General features: G+C 51.4%; 3 protein-coding genes across 7 annotated transcripts in view; 2 read left to right on the forward strand and 1 right to left on the reverse strand.

Annotated features, from left to right (window-relative positions):
- The window catches only part of PPP1R14D (protein phosphatase 1 regulatory inhibitor subunit 14D), a 24593-nt gene extending 21403 nt beyond the window's left edge, over positions 1 to 3190 (forward strand). For all 3 annotated transcript variants that reach the window (XM_039462772.2, XM_010346216.2, XM_074394084.1), the window contains 3 exons: positions 1479 to 1562; positions 1738 to 1770; positions 1972 to 3190. In XM_039462772.2, coding sequence (XP_039318706.1) covers positions 1479 to 1562; positions 1738 to 1770; positions 1972 to 2037 — 183 coding nt within the window. In that variant the 3' untranslated portion in view covers positions 2038 to 3190. The remainder of the gene's footprint in view (positions 1 to 1478; positions 1563 to 1737; positions 1771 to 1971) is intronic.
- On the reverse strand, positions 3184 to 10227 carry ZFYVE19 (zinc finger FYVE-type containing 19). 2 transcript variants are annotated; one of them, XM_074394083.1, is made up of 12 exons: positions 9922 to 10227; positions 8950 to 9073; positions 8080 to 8201; positions 7859 to 7912; positions 7348 to 7466; positions 7102 to 7247; positions 6572 to 6680; positions 4812 to 5015; positions 4295 to 4374; positions 3943 to 4041; positions 3687 to 3814; positions 3184 to 3609 (listed from the first exon to the last, which is right to left on the reverse strand). In XM_074394083.1, the coding sequence occupies exons 1-12, from the start codon at positions 10044 to 10046 to the stop codon at positions 3531 to 3533; spliced, it is 1389 nt and encodes a 462-aa protein (XP_074250184.1). In that variant the 5' UTR covers positions 10047 to 10227; the 3' UTR covers positions 3184 to 3530. The 2 variants fall into 2 exon arrangements, with proteins under 2 accessions (XP_074250184.1, XP_074250183.1); XM_074394082.1 differs by lacking the exons at positions 8080 to 8201; positions 8950 to 9073; positions 9922 to 10227 and adding an exon at positions 9459 to 9691 and having other exon boundaries at positions 3520 to 3609.
- Positions 9831 to 14416, forward strand: part of DNAJC17 (DnaJ heat shock protein family (Hsp40) member C17) — a 50804-nt gene continuing 46218 nt past the window's right edge. For both annotated transcript variants that reach the window (XM_039462770.2, XM_039462771.2), the window contains exon 1: positions 9831 to 9966. In XM_039462770.2, coding sequence (XP_039318704.1) covers positions 9889 to 9966 — 78 coding nt within the window. In that variant the 5' untranslated portion in view covers positions 9831 to 9888. The remainder of the gene's footprint in view (positions 9967 to 14416) is intronic.

The following is a 14416-nucleotide window of genomic DNA, read 5'->3' on the forward strand; positions in this document are numbered from 1 at the left end:
AAGCAGGAGCAGCCGCAAGAAACAGACCTCTGGAACACCAAGATGTTTATTATTATTACGGCTTGGAGCCAGGCAACAATTTGTCTAAATGACCAACCCCCTCCAACAAAGAGAAGCTCTGCCTTTCTATAGGCTTACACTCTAAATATTACACATGAAAGAATCTTAGGTTCACAGCCTTAGAAATTACAAGTGAAAGGGTCTTGGGTTCACAGTTTTAGAAATCATATATGAAAGGGTCTTGGTCGATGGAGGAGTGGGGTGGGGGTTTGATCTTGTCTAAGTAAAAACAATGTCCTCTAGAAGGATTCCTTCACACCATGCCTGCTATTTATAGGAAGGTGATTTAGGAGGCACCAGGCAGTGAGCGTTTTCTTCTATTGAAATGCAGTGTGGAAGTCCAGCGGGAGGTGATCCTAGATGCCTGGGTCTCCTTCCTTACCACCTCTGCCTCCCGGATTCAATCAACCCTCTTTCTTCAGCTGCTGGAGTAGCCGGGATTATGGGTATACACAACCACACCCAGCTAATTTTTTATTTTCAGTAGAGATGGCATTTCACCATGTTGGCCAGGCTGGTCTCAAACTCCTGACCTCAAATGATCCACCTGCCTCCGGACTCCCAAAGTGCTGGGATTACAGGCATGAGCCACTGTGCCTGGCTTTTTTGTTTTTTGTTTTTTTGTTTTTTGAGAAAGTCTCACCCCGGCAGGCTGGAGTGCAGTGGCATGATCTTGGCTCACTGCAACCTCCTGGTTCAAGCCATTCTCCTGACTCAGCCTCCCGAGTAGCTAGGATTACAGGCATGTGCCACCACGCCTGGCTAATTTTTGCGTTTTTAGTAGAGACAGGGTTTCACCATGTTGGCCAGGCTGGTCTCTAACTCCTGACCTCAAATGATCCACCTGCCTTAACTTCCCAAAGTGCTGGGATTACAGATGTGAGCCATCGTGCTGGGTGAAGAATTCTTTATTATGGAAAACAGTCCCTTATCAGATGTCTTCAATTTTTTTTTTGAGATGAGGACTACCTCTATCACCCAGGATGGAGTTCAGTGACGCTCTCTTGGCTCACTGCAACCTCCACCTTCCAGGTTGCAGGTTCAAGCAATTCTCCTGCCTCAGCCTCCCAAGTAGCTGGGATTACAGGCAGCCACCACCATGCCTGGCTAATTTTTGTATTTTTGGTAGAGACAGGGTTTCACCATGTTGGCCTGGCTAGTCTTGAACTTCTGACCTCAGGTGATCCACCTGCCTTGGCCTCCCAAGTGCTGGGATAACAGGCATCAGGCACCTCACCTGGCCAAAATATAGTAAAAGTTTAGTAAATTACTGTTGAGCGGAAAACTGAATGGGTGTTCTGAGTGAGGAGAAAGTCTAACCATGGGAATTTGGAGAGAGGTGGGTTGAGTCCCTGACAGTTACCTTCATTCCAGCACCAGCTGGTCAGGCCCCTGAGACCCATGTGATTTCCGAATAGGATCAAGCAAACCCTTCTGAGCCAGAGATTGACCTGGAGACTCTCATGGATCTATCCACAGAGGAGCAGAAGACTCAGTTGGAGGTAGGATGGGGGCTAGAAGCTGGCCTTGGGTCAAGGGGAACCCAGGAACCCAGGTTCTGCCTCCTTCGGTGGAGTGGAAAGAACCAATCCAGAGGGGAAAACTCTTGGGAGATTGATGGGAACTTGTGGGAAAGTGCTGTGACTTGGGGGCCACTCTTTGCTCTCTCCTATCTAGGCCATTCTTGGGAACTGCCCCCGCCCCACAGAGGTAAGGGACATTCTGCTGGTCTGGGGTAAGAGGAGGCCCAGTGGGGGAGGCAACTAATGAAGAGGAGTATTTGAAGGGAAGACTTGGCTGTGGGTCCTTCTCCCTTCTCTGCGGAGACAGGGTCAGTGCAAGATTAGGGAGGGCAGGGTGGGGGTTGGATTATGACCCCAAGCCTTGGTCTCACTCCTGTTTCTCCCTCAGTCTTTTATCTCTGAGCTGCTCAGTCAACTCAAGAAACTCAGGAGACTCAGTCGACCTCAGAAATGAGCCCGGGAGATCATCTTTAGCAGCCTCAGCATTACCAGGCCTGACCTGACACTCCAGATCCTGACTAAGAGGGAAACATCTCCTTGGGACACAAACAAGAAATGTGGACAAGGAGGGACATTTGCACACTCCTACTGTCTGTGTGGTCACAGCTAGTTTCTGTCAGCTGGGCTCTCTGGGAGAGAGCTGGCTGTTGTCCAGTGCTTTCCTTGGCAGCCAAGTGGATAAAACCTTTAGGAGCCTCAGTTCAATGGAGTGTGGAACATATCTGTGTTGAGGGACAGGGGAGGGAAAGGATGAAGTGATACACAACCTGAGTTGGGAAGGCCACAACCTGAGTCACTAGGCTATACCCACATATCTCATCCATCCATCCATCCATCCATCCATCCATCCATCCATCCAAAGGACTCAAGAATTCAGACAAGGTCACAGCTCCACTTCAGAGAAATCACAGTCTAGCAAGGCCAAGGGGCCAAGCAGACATTATCTGCCTAAGGTACATAGCTTCCTGGCATAACCAACAAGAGGGATGCCAGTGGCAAAGACTAATTTCAAATCCTAGAGAGGAAGTAACAGGAAAAACCTAGCTGAATCTGCGTCTCAGGAAAAGTTTCCTCCAACCACAAATGAAGCAGGAGGTAGACCTCAGCCTGAGGGTTCTTTCTTGAGTAGGTTCCAGCCAGGGGCAGAACAGAAGAGAAACAGCAGAGGCATGTAAAGGATACGTGCTAAGAGGCCAAGGGTCCAGTTAGGGTGAGTTACTGGAAGAGAAATACTGAGACTGAATGGCAGGCGGGTTATCCGGGAGTCCTAGGAGGTGGGGTCCTTTGCCAGTAACACTGGAAGCATGGCATGTGTGCATTGTTACTGCATGTGTTATGTAAGTTGTAGAGAGGCTGAGAAACCCAACAAGGTGGGGCCTGGTGGCTAAGTGGGGCTGCCCAGAACTGGAAGCACAGTTCAGTTTAATGAATGTACATGCTTACTTCGTACGAGACTACCAGGATGGGTAGGGCTGCTACTGCATGGAGAAGTTCATAGGGTGGCTCAACCATTTCTCTCATTCCCCACAACTGTGCTTATAGCCTGCTCTGTTCCTGCCACCTCTCAGCAGGACCAGGCTCACAGAAATGAGATGCTGGATCCAATGAATCAATATACTTTATTAGATCCACTAAGTGTCAAGGGAGAGCCCTGTGCCCTAGAGTCAGGTCACAGGGCTCACCTGTAGATTCGGTCTGGTCTCTCCCCATCATGCCTCTCACTTCTAGTCTGGGCTTCTAGTAGGAGGGCCTCTACTTCTGCACTTGGCCCTCCCAGTCATCCTCTCGAATGGAGAATCTTTCTTCATTCCAGGGAAACCAAGGCTCATGAAGGGGCCTACCCATCATCAACAGAGCCAGAGCTCTCCCACTGGACATCCTGTGGCTGGGCCCAGAAACCGGTCCTGCCTGCTGTGGGACTGCCTTTCCAGGAGAACCAGGGTGTCGTCAGTGCTCTCGGCCTGCACGCGGAGGGCAATAGGCAGATGTCTGGTGCTCTTTAAGCTCAAAGGCATCATGGCCTTCCCTGTGGAACAAAGGGATACAAGTTAGGGATCCAGGCAGCCCTTGAACCCTCCCACAGGACATTCCACCTGCACCCACCGGAAGCAGCGGGCACAGAAGAGGTCGCCATCGCAGCCAGCACAGCGCAGGGAGGCATCCTCATTGCAGATGCAGCACCAGGGGAGCTCCTCTTCCTCAGCCTCAGGCCTGGGATCCGCATCCTGGGCCTTCAGGGACCAGAGAGGAATGGAAGTAAGGTACCCAGTGGGGTGTGGGAGCTGCTCGGGGAGCAGTCAGCCAGACAGGAAACAAGGCTGTGGGCAGCCTGGGGGTCTGCATCTGGGACTTTTCTCACCTCAGGCTCTACCCTGCGGGGTTGGGTCCGGGGTCGAGAAGCCGGCTCCACAGGGATGTTAAAGCCACTTGCCTCGTCCAGGGCAGCTTCTTCAGTGAGCTGTGGACGAGATCAAGAGGTACCACTCCCTGCTCCAAGCCCAGGCCCCCCACCTCCCAGTATTTCTGTGCTCTGTGGACTTAGCTTCTCAAACTCATCTTTTTCTTTATTTGTGGCCTGTGGCTGCTGATTCCCTATCTCAAGGAACCAGTGGGCAGGGCTGCACTGTTACTGCCCACCCAGCCCCAGAGTGGAGGTGGGGCAATGAGGTGAAGAGATGGGACGGGGTGGCGGGTGGATGAGCCAGGCCCACCTGCTGAAGGACTCTCTGGATGGCTGTCTCCTCATCCTCGTCGTCATCACTGTCTGGGAGGCGATAGTCCTGGAGGGTGACTTGAAGAGAGAGAGACAGGAACAGGGGAAGAGGGAGTGAGGGTGAGAGATTTCACCTGAGTGGCTGCCCTCCTGCCTCCCAGAAGTGGTTTCGTTCCCAGGGGCACTTATTCCAGAGCTGAGAAGGCTCTTCAGCCACCTTGAGGAGACCTGTCTCTGTCTGCCCCAGCAGGACAGGGCCGGGCCATCACTGAAGCAGGCCTCAGGGCTGCGTTAGGGGCAGGAACAGAAGCCTCAGCCCCTGAATGGACTGAAAGTCCCCTGCCCTCATGGCTGCCCCTGACTCCTCACCCACTGCTTTGCTCCACCACCTTCCTTGTGGCTCTGGGCTGGGTTCAGCAGATCTCTGGGCACAGGTACCCCCAGCACCTCACTCAGCCCTGCCAGGGAGGCCTTGACCCAGGGACACCAGTGAGCAGCTGCTCCCCAGCCTTCACCTCTCTCGGGGTCCTGTCCCCGCAGCACGGCCAGTCGCTTGGCCAGGGCCAGGATCCGTTCCCGCCTCGTGTTCTCCTCCCGCAACTCAAGTGCTGCCTCAGCCAGCAATCTGCTTTTCTCTTCCTCCAGGGACCAGCTGGCTGGCCCCTTGGAATTAGTGCTCCCTGGGCCACCCTGGTTGAGGTCATTCTGGAGAGAGGCAGCTGGAAGGGGCAGTGCCATCAGGGAGGCAGAGACATTCCAAGATCTCTCCTCAGAAGCCACTGAGCCCATTTCTCAACCCTTTCTAACCACAGATCATCAGCTTTTTGATCAGCGCTAGCACCTAATGGTTTCTATTACAAATAAAACCAGTATTCCTCCATTTTTCCAAATGTAAGAAGCTAGTAATCTTAGCCATGTCTTTTCCCACTATATCCATCCCCATCTACCTGATGTTTTAACATTCTGCCCTCAGGGTGGGTGTCCCGTGGTTTGAGAATCGATGCCCTAAAGGATAGGCAGGTCTCTGCCTTTCAGGGCAGGATGAAGAGGTAACACAGACAGCGTGCTAGGCCCTCTCTGTGCTGACACAGATCAGCACAGACAGGGTAATGGAGGAAGCTAAGAGCTTGTATATCACTGGGCAGGAAGAATTTTGCCAGACTAGGTGTGGTTCTGACACGGTCACCTTCAATTTAGCATTTCAGAGCAAGAGGTTTAAAATCACAGTTTAGGTTTAAGTCTCGGTTCTGCAGCTTAATATCTGTGTGACCTTGGTCAAGTTCCTCAAGCTCACCAGGTCTGTTTCCTCATTTATGAAAAAGAATAGTATATACCTTACAAGATTTTGTTTTTCTTATAACAGTGTCTTACTATGTTGCCCAAGCAAGTCTCAAACTGCTGGGCTCCAGCTATCCCCCGCTCCAGCCTCTTCCTCCTTAAGTGCTTAGGATTACAGGTGTGAGCCTGGCCTCATGGGATTATTGAGGATATTCAATGAGATTGTGCCTCTAAAGCAGGATTTCTCAATCTTAGTAATTCTTCCCTGTGATACACTGTCCTGTGCCACCACAGATTTAGTAGCATCCCTGGCTTCTATCCTCTAGGTGCCAGGAACATTTTCTGAGTTGTGACAACCAAAAAGTCTCTAAACGTTGCCACAAGTAACCTGGGGGGCAAAAATCATCCTTCGTTAAAAAAATACTGCTCTGATGCCTTCAGACAGCACTGTCCAATAAAATGTTCCATGATGATGGGAACGTTCCATATCATGTTCTTTATCTGCACTGTCCAAGAAGGTAGACCTGAAGCCTACGTGGCTGCTGAGCATTGAGATGTGCCTGGTGCTGCTAAATAGCTTCTACTTCCTTATCAACATCATGACTGCAGAGAATATTCACTGAGTGCTCACCATGAGTCAGGTATGGTCTCAAGCACTTACCGGTTTATCTCATTTACTCCTCATGACCTCCCCGTGAGGCAGGTTTTTCCATACATACTTTCATTTTACACATGAGGAAAATGAGACTGAGGTCGAGTAACTTGTCCAGTGTCACACAGCTAAACATGGTAGAACTGAGAATCACTGATTCTAAAGCCCGTGCACTTAAACTCTAGGCTTGCACTGGCTCCCTTTAGAGTAAGCACTCAATGAACGGTCTTATAATGTTGATCACTCTCTGATTTACATTAATCTCCCAGAGTGTGAATAGCAGAGCCTCTCCCATCTGGGGAAAGAGGTGGGACAGGTTCCTGGGGAGCCAAGTGGAAGGGTTACCTGGGCCTCCTCCTTTCCAGCTTTCATCGATAGCCACCTCAGCTGCCAGCTGCGTTAGCAGATCCTGTGTCTGCTGGGCTTGAGTCCTGGTGTCTGGTGTGAGATGTGCCTGCCCAGATGAGGGAACCTCAGTGGAGAGTAGGGGTAGCCCAGAAGCAGTCTAGGTCAGGGATGGATGCTAAGGAGTTCTCAAAGCCCGGGGAAAGGAGACAGATCCAGGGCCCACATAATCAGTAGGTCTGGCAGTCCCCAGTAGGACCGAGGGGCACTCTTTCCTGCCCTACCCAATCCTGCTGTTTGTCCCTGGTCCCCTCGTCTGGTAACAGACATGAGGATCAGGAGGTAGGGGTGGGAGGTTTGTCAACTCCTTCAAAGTACATAAAGCACAAAGGTTGCTGCAAAAGTAATTGAGGTTTTTGCAATGAAATGACAAAGCAATTACTTTTGTACCAACCCCAATACCTGTATCTGGGCTTCTGCTGGGTCCTCACCCTAGTTCCCCCACTTCTCTCCGAAGCTGTAACACTCACCGGCTGGGGGGTTTGAGAAGGTGGAACTCTGCCCTGCAATGCCGCAAGCCGAGCCTCCATTTCCTGGGTGGAAGGGATGGAACCTGGATGTTCATCCTTTAGCGCAGCCAGTCGTGCCTCTATCTCTGCCTGTGAGGGGATTAACTCTGCAAGTGGCATGGGAGGAGCCTTGTAAGGGCCAGAGGCATCTCAGTCCCAGAAGTCCTAGACCGTGTCCTCTAGGCACCCCCACCTGCCCCCACTCACTGGGCTTGTTCTCTTGGCGGAGTCGTGCTAGGCGCTTAGCAATGATCTGGTCTTGTTGTGTCAGTCCCTGGCTCTGGGAAGTGCTGGACTTCTGCTTGGCTTCCAAGGCTGCTACACGCCTGGCAGGATATGAGATAGAGGCTCTTGAAGAAGGCAGAGGGGAGGAGTGAAGATACCCACTCCCTGGTTCCCACGCAAATCAAACCATTTCTGGAAACCTAGGGAGGCCTCCAATGGGCAATCTTCTGTGGCCCTCACTCATGTCACCCTGGAGCCCAACTTGGCTGACCAGACAGAGGGTCCAGTTGAGAACAAGCTCTACCAAATTCCTCTCCTTGGGAGAGGGCTGATGAGCTACTTTACCAGTCCAAGAGGGCAGTCAGGAACCAGAGAGGAGAGCCTTCTCCTGATTCTGTGCTCATTTCATCTAAAAGATGTAGGGGAAGATCTTTCCCTATGGCTCCCTTAACCTTTCCCCAACCCTCTTTGTCTTTTTCTCTTTACTACTTACTTCTTATAGTTCTGAGGTGGCGACCACTTGGAGGCATTGGCAGGAGAAGATCCTCTACAGAGAAGAAATCTAGTGTTAGATGTCCTGCCATCCCACCAGGCAGTGCCCCCCACTCCAAACACTTCCTGGGCTGACTCTCATCACAGAGTACAAAGCTGTAAAGGCTGGCCAGATGCCCACTACCACACTTGGCTGAACATTCACCCATGCCTGCCTCTCACCTGGTCAGGACCTCATAGCACTGCTTGCAGACTTTCTGTTGGGTGTTCCCAGTCCGAGGCACTGCTGCACTGAAGCTTAGGCAGCCTGAACAGAAGGCCCTGCCACAATTCTTACAGCCGTACTACAAGAAACATAAAGTGGGAAGATCCACCTCTCACCCATCCCTGCAGGCTGCTCCCAGGGAATCTCCAAGCACACACAGAGAGAAGGCACTGAAGTTATGACCAGCTGCTAAGAGGAGGAAGAGGAGTAGGGCCCCTAAGGCCTAGGGAGAGACAAAAGTGGAGGGTAAAGCAATTCCTCGGTTTCCAGTGCCTTATTCAAGCCAAATAAAGCTTTATGCAAAATTCCCATGCCTTCTACCCTGTCTTCAATTCCCTGACCCAGGGGTGTGGAAGACAGATAGATAAAGCCCAGTATTTCAGGCCATTGACACTTCCACAAAGGAGAATCAGAGACAGGTCAGAGCCCATGCCTCCCCTGCTGTTGCAGAGATGGAGGGAGGCTTGGCTTAGGACGGGATAACAATAGCCTCTATTTATTAAGCACTTACTGTGTGCCAGGCACTAAATCCAGTACTTAGCATTCATCATGTGATTTATTCCTCACAATTTACATACATTATTTTACTAAATCTTGATGCCTACCGTGATTATCCTTATTTAGAGGGGGCCAGAGAGGTTATATAACTTATCCAAACCAAGGTAACCCCGTCAACAAGACAGCAGAGCTCAGGTTTGAACCCTGACTCCAAAATCCAGGTTGGTAAACGCTACACGGTCCTGCCTTCCTTCCTGACATTAATTTACTCCATCTGGTTCCGACATCTCCTGGTCAGAATCCCTGGCCACAACCGAGGCAGAGGGAACCTGCGGTTTACTGGAGAAATCTGGCAGGTGTGTGATAAGGACAGGACGGCTACCCTTCGCCATGGTGCCCCGGAGGCAGGAGGAAGTGTGGTAATCAAACTCAAGTGACCTGGAGAAGGGCAGGCTGCGGAATGGGGAAAGTTTCAGAGCAGAGAGAGTAAAGGGCTTGGTGTGATGGACACCGAGTAGCGAAGGAGCAAGGTGTCTAGAAGAAAACTGCCAGATGCTACACTGATCCGACAGAAAAGAGTAGCTTTGCAAAAAAACGACGGAGCACGCTTTACAGTTTATAGGGAACTCTCACCTCCAGCACTTCAGTGGACCCTCACATAAACCCGAAAGCGAGGGAATGTTAGCCCATTTTGCAGAAATTGAAACAGACGATCAATGACTTCATCAAAACCACACAGCTGGAAAGAGGCTGTAAGACCACGTCTTTGGACGTCAAGTCCAGCGCTTTTCCCTCCACTCCTCCCTAGCCCTGCAGCCCTCGGGGAGAGAAGACTCGCCTCCTTCTTGAAGAGGGTGAACTTGACAGCGCAGCCGTAGCACCTACTCTCCATGATGGCTCCCAGCGGTGCAGGGTCTGAAGAGTTGAGGTCACGCTGGCCAAGTCCTGAGCCCCTTGGACCCTCACCCCAGCTCCGCCCTTCCCTTCCCTTCCCTTCCCTGTCCTGCCCCTCCCCACACGCCCACTAGCACTGTCCGGCCGCAGCCTGGAGCAGGGAATCCGGACGCTCATCCGCAGCCAGTGTACCGCAGCAGCGGGAGCGGGGGCTGCTGGGAATCGTAGTTCATTCACGACTGCCGGCCTTCCTGAGTCAGTCAATCCTGACCCAGAACACAGTTCCCAGAGGGCCAGGCGCCACTCGGAGCCGGCAGTCCCCACGCGCGCTTTGACTCCTGGGAGTTGTAGTACGATTGCGTCAGGCGGGAACCATGGCAGTGACCAAGGAGCTCTTACAAATGGACCTGTACGCGCTGCTAGGCATTGAGGAGAAGGCGGCGGACAAAGAGGTGAGAACAGTGGCGATGAAGGCTGATCCTGAGAGGCCCGGTGGCCCTTCCTGTCCTGGCGCCTCGCCCGCGGCTGACATCCGCTCTCCAGGTTCGGTCGGGTCCTGGGCGGGGAGCGAGGGTCAGCCCTATGGCCTCCGCAGGCGGGCTCCTAGACATTTCCTGGACTGTACGACGGCCTCAAGAGGAATTGGGGCCCAGAGAGCTCTCGCGCCGCGCGGCTATCCTCTCCCTGTGTGCTCGGGTGAGGCTGCAAGAGAACGCTAGCGTCCTCTGCGCCTGCGCAGTTTCGGCCTCCGGTTTTGCGTGTCTTGACTGTGACAAGAGGTGCCTCGTTTCGGTCTCTTCTGCAGGCTGATTTAATTTCTCCACTTACATCCTAGGGCGAAAGAAAGGTCAGATCTCAAGGCCTCTCAACTCCCTTTACATGCCCCCTTCCAGTGTGACCGACGGCCCTGCTGTCTTTTCTTTTCTACTCTAGCCCATTGCCTCTTTTCCAGTCAGTGGCTGATGCCCTTCTCAGCATGTGCTAGTTAGTGGGCTAAAAGCAGGAGGATCCGAAGTTTAAGGCAGATAGCCTAGAGTTCCATGTTACCTTGGGTGTTGTTAAATATGCCAGGGAGTGAAACACTGAGCAAGATGGACTTCAGATTTCTGTTACCTCCCCCTGGATCATAGTGGTAGTTTTAACAATATAGGAAGGAGAGGTGTTCATCATATGAAAATTGGTGCCCAGTTGAGCCGAGATCGCACCACTGCACTCCATCCTGGGCGACAGAGCAAGACTCCGTCACAAAAAAAAAAAAAAAAAAGAAAAGAAAGAAAATTAGTGAGCCAGGAGCGGTGGCTCACGCCTGTAATCCCAGCGCTTCGTGAGGCCGAGGTGGGCGGATCACCTGAGGTCAGGAGTTCGAGACCATCCTGACCAACATGGAGAAACCCTGTCACTACTAAAAATACAAAATTAGCCAGGCATAGTGGCGCATGCCTGTAATCCCAGCTACTCTAGAGACTGAGGCAGGAGAATTGCTTGAACCCAGGAGGCAGAGGTTGCGGTAAGCCAAGATCACGCCATTGCATTCCAGCCTGGGCAACAAGAGCAAAACTCTGTTTAAAAAAAAAAAAAAAAAATTGCTTTTGGCTGGGTGCAGTGGCTGGTGGAGGTTGCAGTGAGAAAATTAGTGCCCACTAGGCCAGGTGCAGTGGCTCACACCTGTAATCCCAGCACTTTGGGAGGCCGAGGTGGGCAGATCGAAAGGTCTGGCGTTCGAGAGCAGCTTGGCCCATATGGTGAAACGCCGTCTCTACTGAAAAATACAATAATTAGCCGGGCGTGGTGGCAGACACTTGTAGTCCATACATGGGAAGCTGAGGCAGGAGAATCGCTTGAACCTGGGATGTGGAGGTTACAGTGAGCCGAGATGGCACCACTGCTCTCCAGCCTGGGCAACAGAGCAAAACTTGTCTCAAAAGAAAAAGAAAAGAAAATTAGGGCCCCCTAATGTCCCTGTACTTCTGGGCTGCCCTGCTCAAGGGGTGAGTGAGATTTTGATAAGAGGAAGCTCTGGGGCAGAAAATCAGGGAGACCCAGAGGGCCCTTGAGAGATGCTGTCAACCTGCACAATCTGTCACCTTCAGCCAAGGCTGAAATCAGAAGTGGCCATGGGGATGTCTATGAAATATCAAGAGCATCTGCTTCACCTCGCTCATGTTTTAATATTTTAGGATTCGTAATTCCTAACACCTATATAATGTTTACTGCGCCCTGGACAGTATTTTTTTTCCTGGACCGTATTCTAAGTGCGCTATGTTTGCAAATGATTATTATGTTTTTATTTCTTATTATAATTTTTTGAGATGGAGTCTCACTCTGTCACCCAGGCTCCAGTGCAGTGGCGTGATCTCAGCTAATTGCAACTTCTGTCTCCCAGGTTCAAGCGATTCTCCTGCCTCAGCCTCCTGAGTAGCCGGGACTACAGGCATGCACCACCACACCTGGCTAATTTTTGTATTTTTAGTAGAGACAGGGTTTCACCATGGCGGTCAGGCTGGTATCGAACTCCTGAACTCAGGCGATCCACCCACTTCGGCTTCCCAAAGTGGTGGGATTACAGGCACGAGTATTAATAAAGTACTAATTAAATAATTTGCCCAGCCTGCAGATTATTTAATTAGTACTTTATTAATAGTGAGAAATTATTTGAGACATTTCACACAACATCTCAGTGGGAAATCTAGAGGTTTTCTTTGTTTTTTGTGTGTGTTTGTTTTGAGACAGTCTCGCTCTGTAGCCTAGGTTGGAGTGAAGTGGCGCCATCTCGGCTCACTGCAACCTCCACCTCCCCAGTCCTGGTTCAAGCAATTCTTCTGCCTCAGCCTCTTGAGTAGCTGGGATTTCAGGTACACACCACCATGCCCACCTAATTTTTCTGTTTTTAGTAGAGACGGGGTTTCACCATGTTGGCCAGGATGGTCTTGAACTCCTGACCCTGTGATCCACCCACTTCAGCCTCTCAAAGTGCTGGGATTATAGGCATGAGCCACCTTACCCAGCCTTTTTTGTTTCTGTTTTTTTTTTTTTTTTTTTTTTTTTTTTTTGAGACAGAGTTTCGCTCTTGTTACCCAGGCTGGAGTGCAATGGCGTGATCTTGGCTCACTGCAACCTCCGCCTCCTGGGTTAAGGCAATTCCCCTGCCTCAGCCTCCTGAGTAGCTGGGATTACAGGCACGCGCCACCACGCCCAGCTAATTTTTTATATTTTTAGTAGAAACGGGGTTTCACCATGTTGACCAGGATGGTCTCGATCTCTCGACCTCGTGATCCACCCGCCTCGGCCTCCCAAAGTGCTGGGATTACAGGCTTGAGCCACTGTGCCTGGCCTCTATTTTTGTTTTTTTGATATGAAGTCTTGCTCTGTTGCACAGGCTGAAGTGCAGAGGCGCAATCTCACTGCAGCCTACGCCTCCCGGGTTCCGGAGATTCTCCTGCCTCAGCCTCGGAGCAATTGGGATTCCAGGCATGCACCATCACATCCACCTAATTTTTGTATTTTTATTAGAGACAAGGTTTCGGCCGGGCGCGGTGGCTCAAGCCTGTAATCCCAGCACTTTGGGAGGCCGAGGCGGGTGGATCATGAGGTCAAGAGATCGAGACCCTCCTGGTCAACATGGTGAAACCCCGTCTCTACTAAAAATACAAAAAATTAGCTGGGCATGGTGGCGGGTGCCTGTAATCCCAGCTACTCAGGAGGCTGAGGCAGGAGAATTGCCTGAACCCAGGAGGCAGAGGTTGCGGTGAGCCGAGATCGCGCCATTGCACTCCAGCCTGGGCAACAAGAGCGAAACTCCGTCTCAAAAAAAAAAAAAAAAAAAAAGAGACAAGGTTTCACCATGTCTGGGGTTGGCCAGGCTGGTCTCGAGCTCCTGACCTCAAGTGATCCGCTCGCCTAGGCCTCCCAAAGTATTGAGATTACAGGCGTTAGCCACCTCACCTGGCGGAAATTTGGAGTTTCTAACCCTGAGGTTGAGAACTGAGGAAGTCAGCTGGAATCCATTCTCTATTAATGAGAGAAGTGACATAATCAGATCTAATTATTTTTTATTTTTGTGTTTATTTTTTGAGACAAGATCTCACTCTCACTCAGGCTGGAATGCAGTGGCACAATCACAGCTCACTGTAGCCGTGACCTCCTGGGCTCCAGTGATTCCACCTCAGCCTCCTACCTGGGACTGCAGGTGTGCATCATGATGCCTAGCTAATTTTCTTTTTTCAGAGATGGGGTTCAGCTATATTGCCCAGGCTCGTCTTGAACTCCTGGGCTCAAATCAGTCCTCCTGCCTTGGTCTCCCAGAGTGCTGGGATTGCAGGCATTAGCCACTGTGCCCTGCCCTTAACTAGATTTTAAAGAAAGTATTTGGCTGAGTGTGATGGCTCACACCTGCAATCTCAGCACTTAGGGAGGCTGAGTGTTTGGTTGAGGCCAGGAGGCCAGGAGTTTGAGACCAGCCTGGGAAACATAATGAGACCCTGTTTCTCTCTACATAAAAAAAAGCTGGGTGAGGTGTTATGTGCCTGTAGTCTCAGCTACATGGGGAGCTGAGGTGGGAGGATCACTTGAGCCTGGGAAGTTGCAGTGAGCTATGATTGTGCCACTGCACTCCAGCCTGGATGGCAGAGTGAGACCCTGCCTCTCTTAAAAAAGAAAATAAAGGATAAGATTCGCCGGGCGCGGTGGCTCAAGCCTGTAATCCCAGCACTTTGGGAGGCCGAGGCGGGTGGATCACGAGGTCGAGAGATCGAGACCATCCTGGTCAACATGGTGAAACCCCGTCTCTACTAAAAATACAAAAAACTAGCTGGGCATGGTGGCGCGTGCCTGTAATCCCAGCTACTCAGGAGGCTGAGGCAGGAGAATTGCCTGAGCCCAGGAGGCGGAGGTTGCGGTGAGCCG

This window comes from Saimiri boliviensis, chromosome 2 (assembly GCF_048565385.1).
Source record: "Saimiri boliviensis isolate mSaiBol1 chromosome 2, mSaiBol1.pri, whole genome shotgun sequence".
In the NCBI taxonomy this organism is placed as follows: domain Eukaryota; kingdom Metazoa; phylum Chordata; class Mammalia; order Primates; family Cebidae; genus Saimiri; species Saimiri boliviensis.

What these genes read in the sequence shown, in the direction of transcription:
- ZFYVE19 (XM_074394083.1), bottom strand. Translation starts at nt 10,046, where the DNA reads ATGTCAGCCGCGGGCGAGGCGCCAGGACAGGAAGGGCCACCGGGCCTC. An exon ending in ATTTCTCCAGTAAACCGCAG is followed by an intron (nt 8,202 to 8,949) that starts GTTCCCTCTGCC and finishes TGTTTCTTGTAG; the next exon opens with TACGGCTGTAAGAATTGTGG. An exon ending in CCACCTCAGAACTATAAGAA is followed by an intron (nt 7,467 to 7,858) that starts GTAAGTAGTAAA and finishes ATATCCTGCCAG; the next exon opens with GCGTGTAGCAGCCTTGGAAG.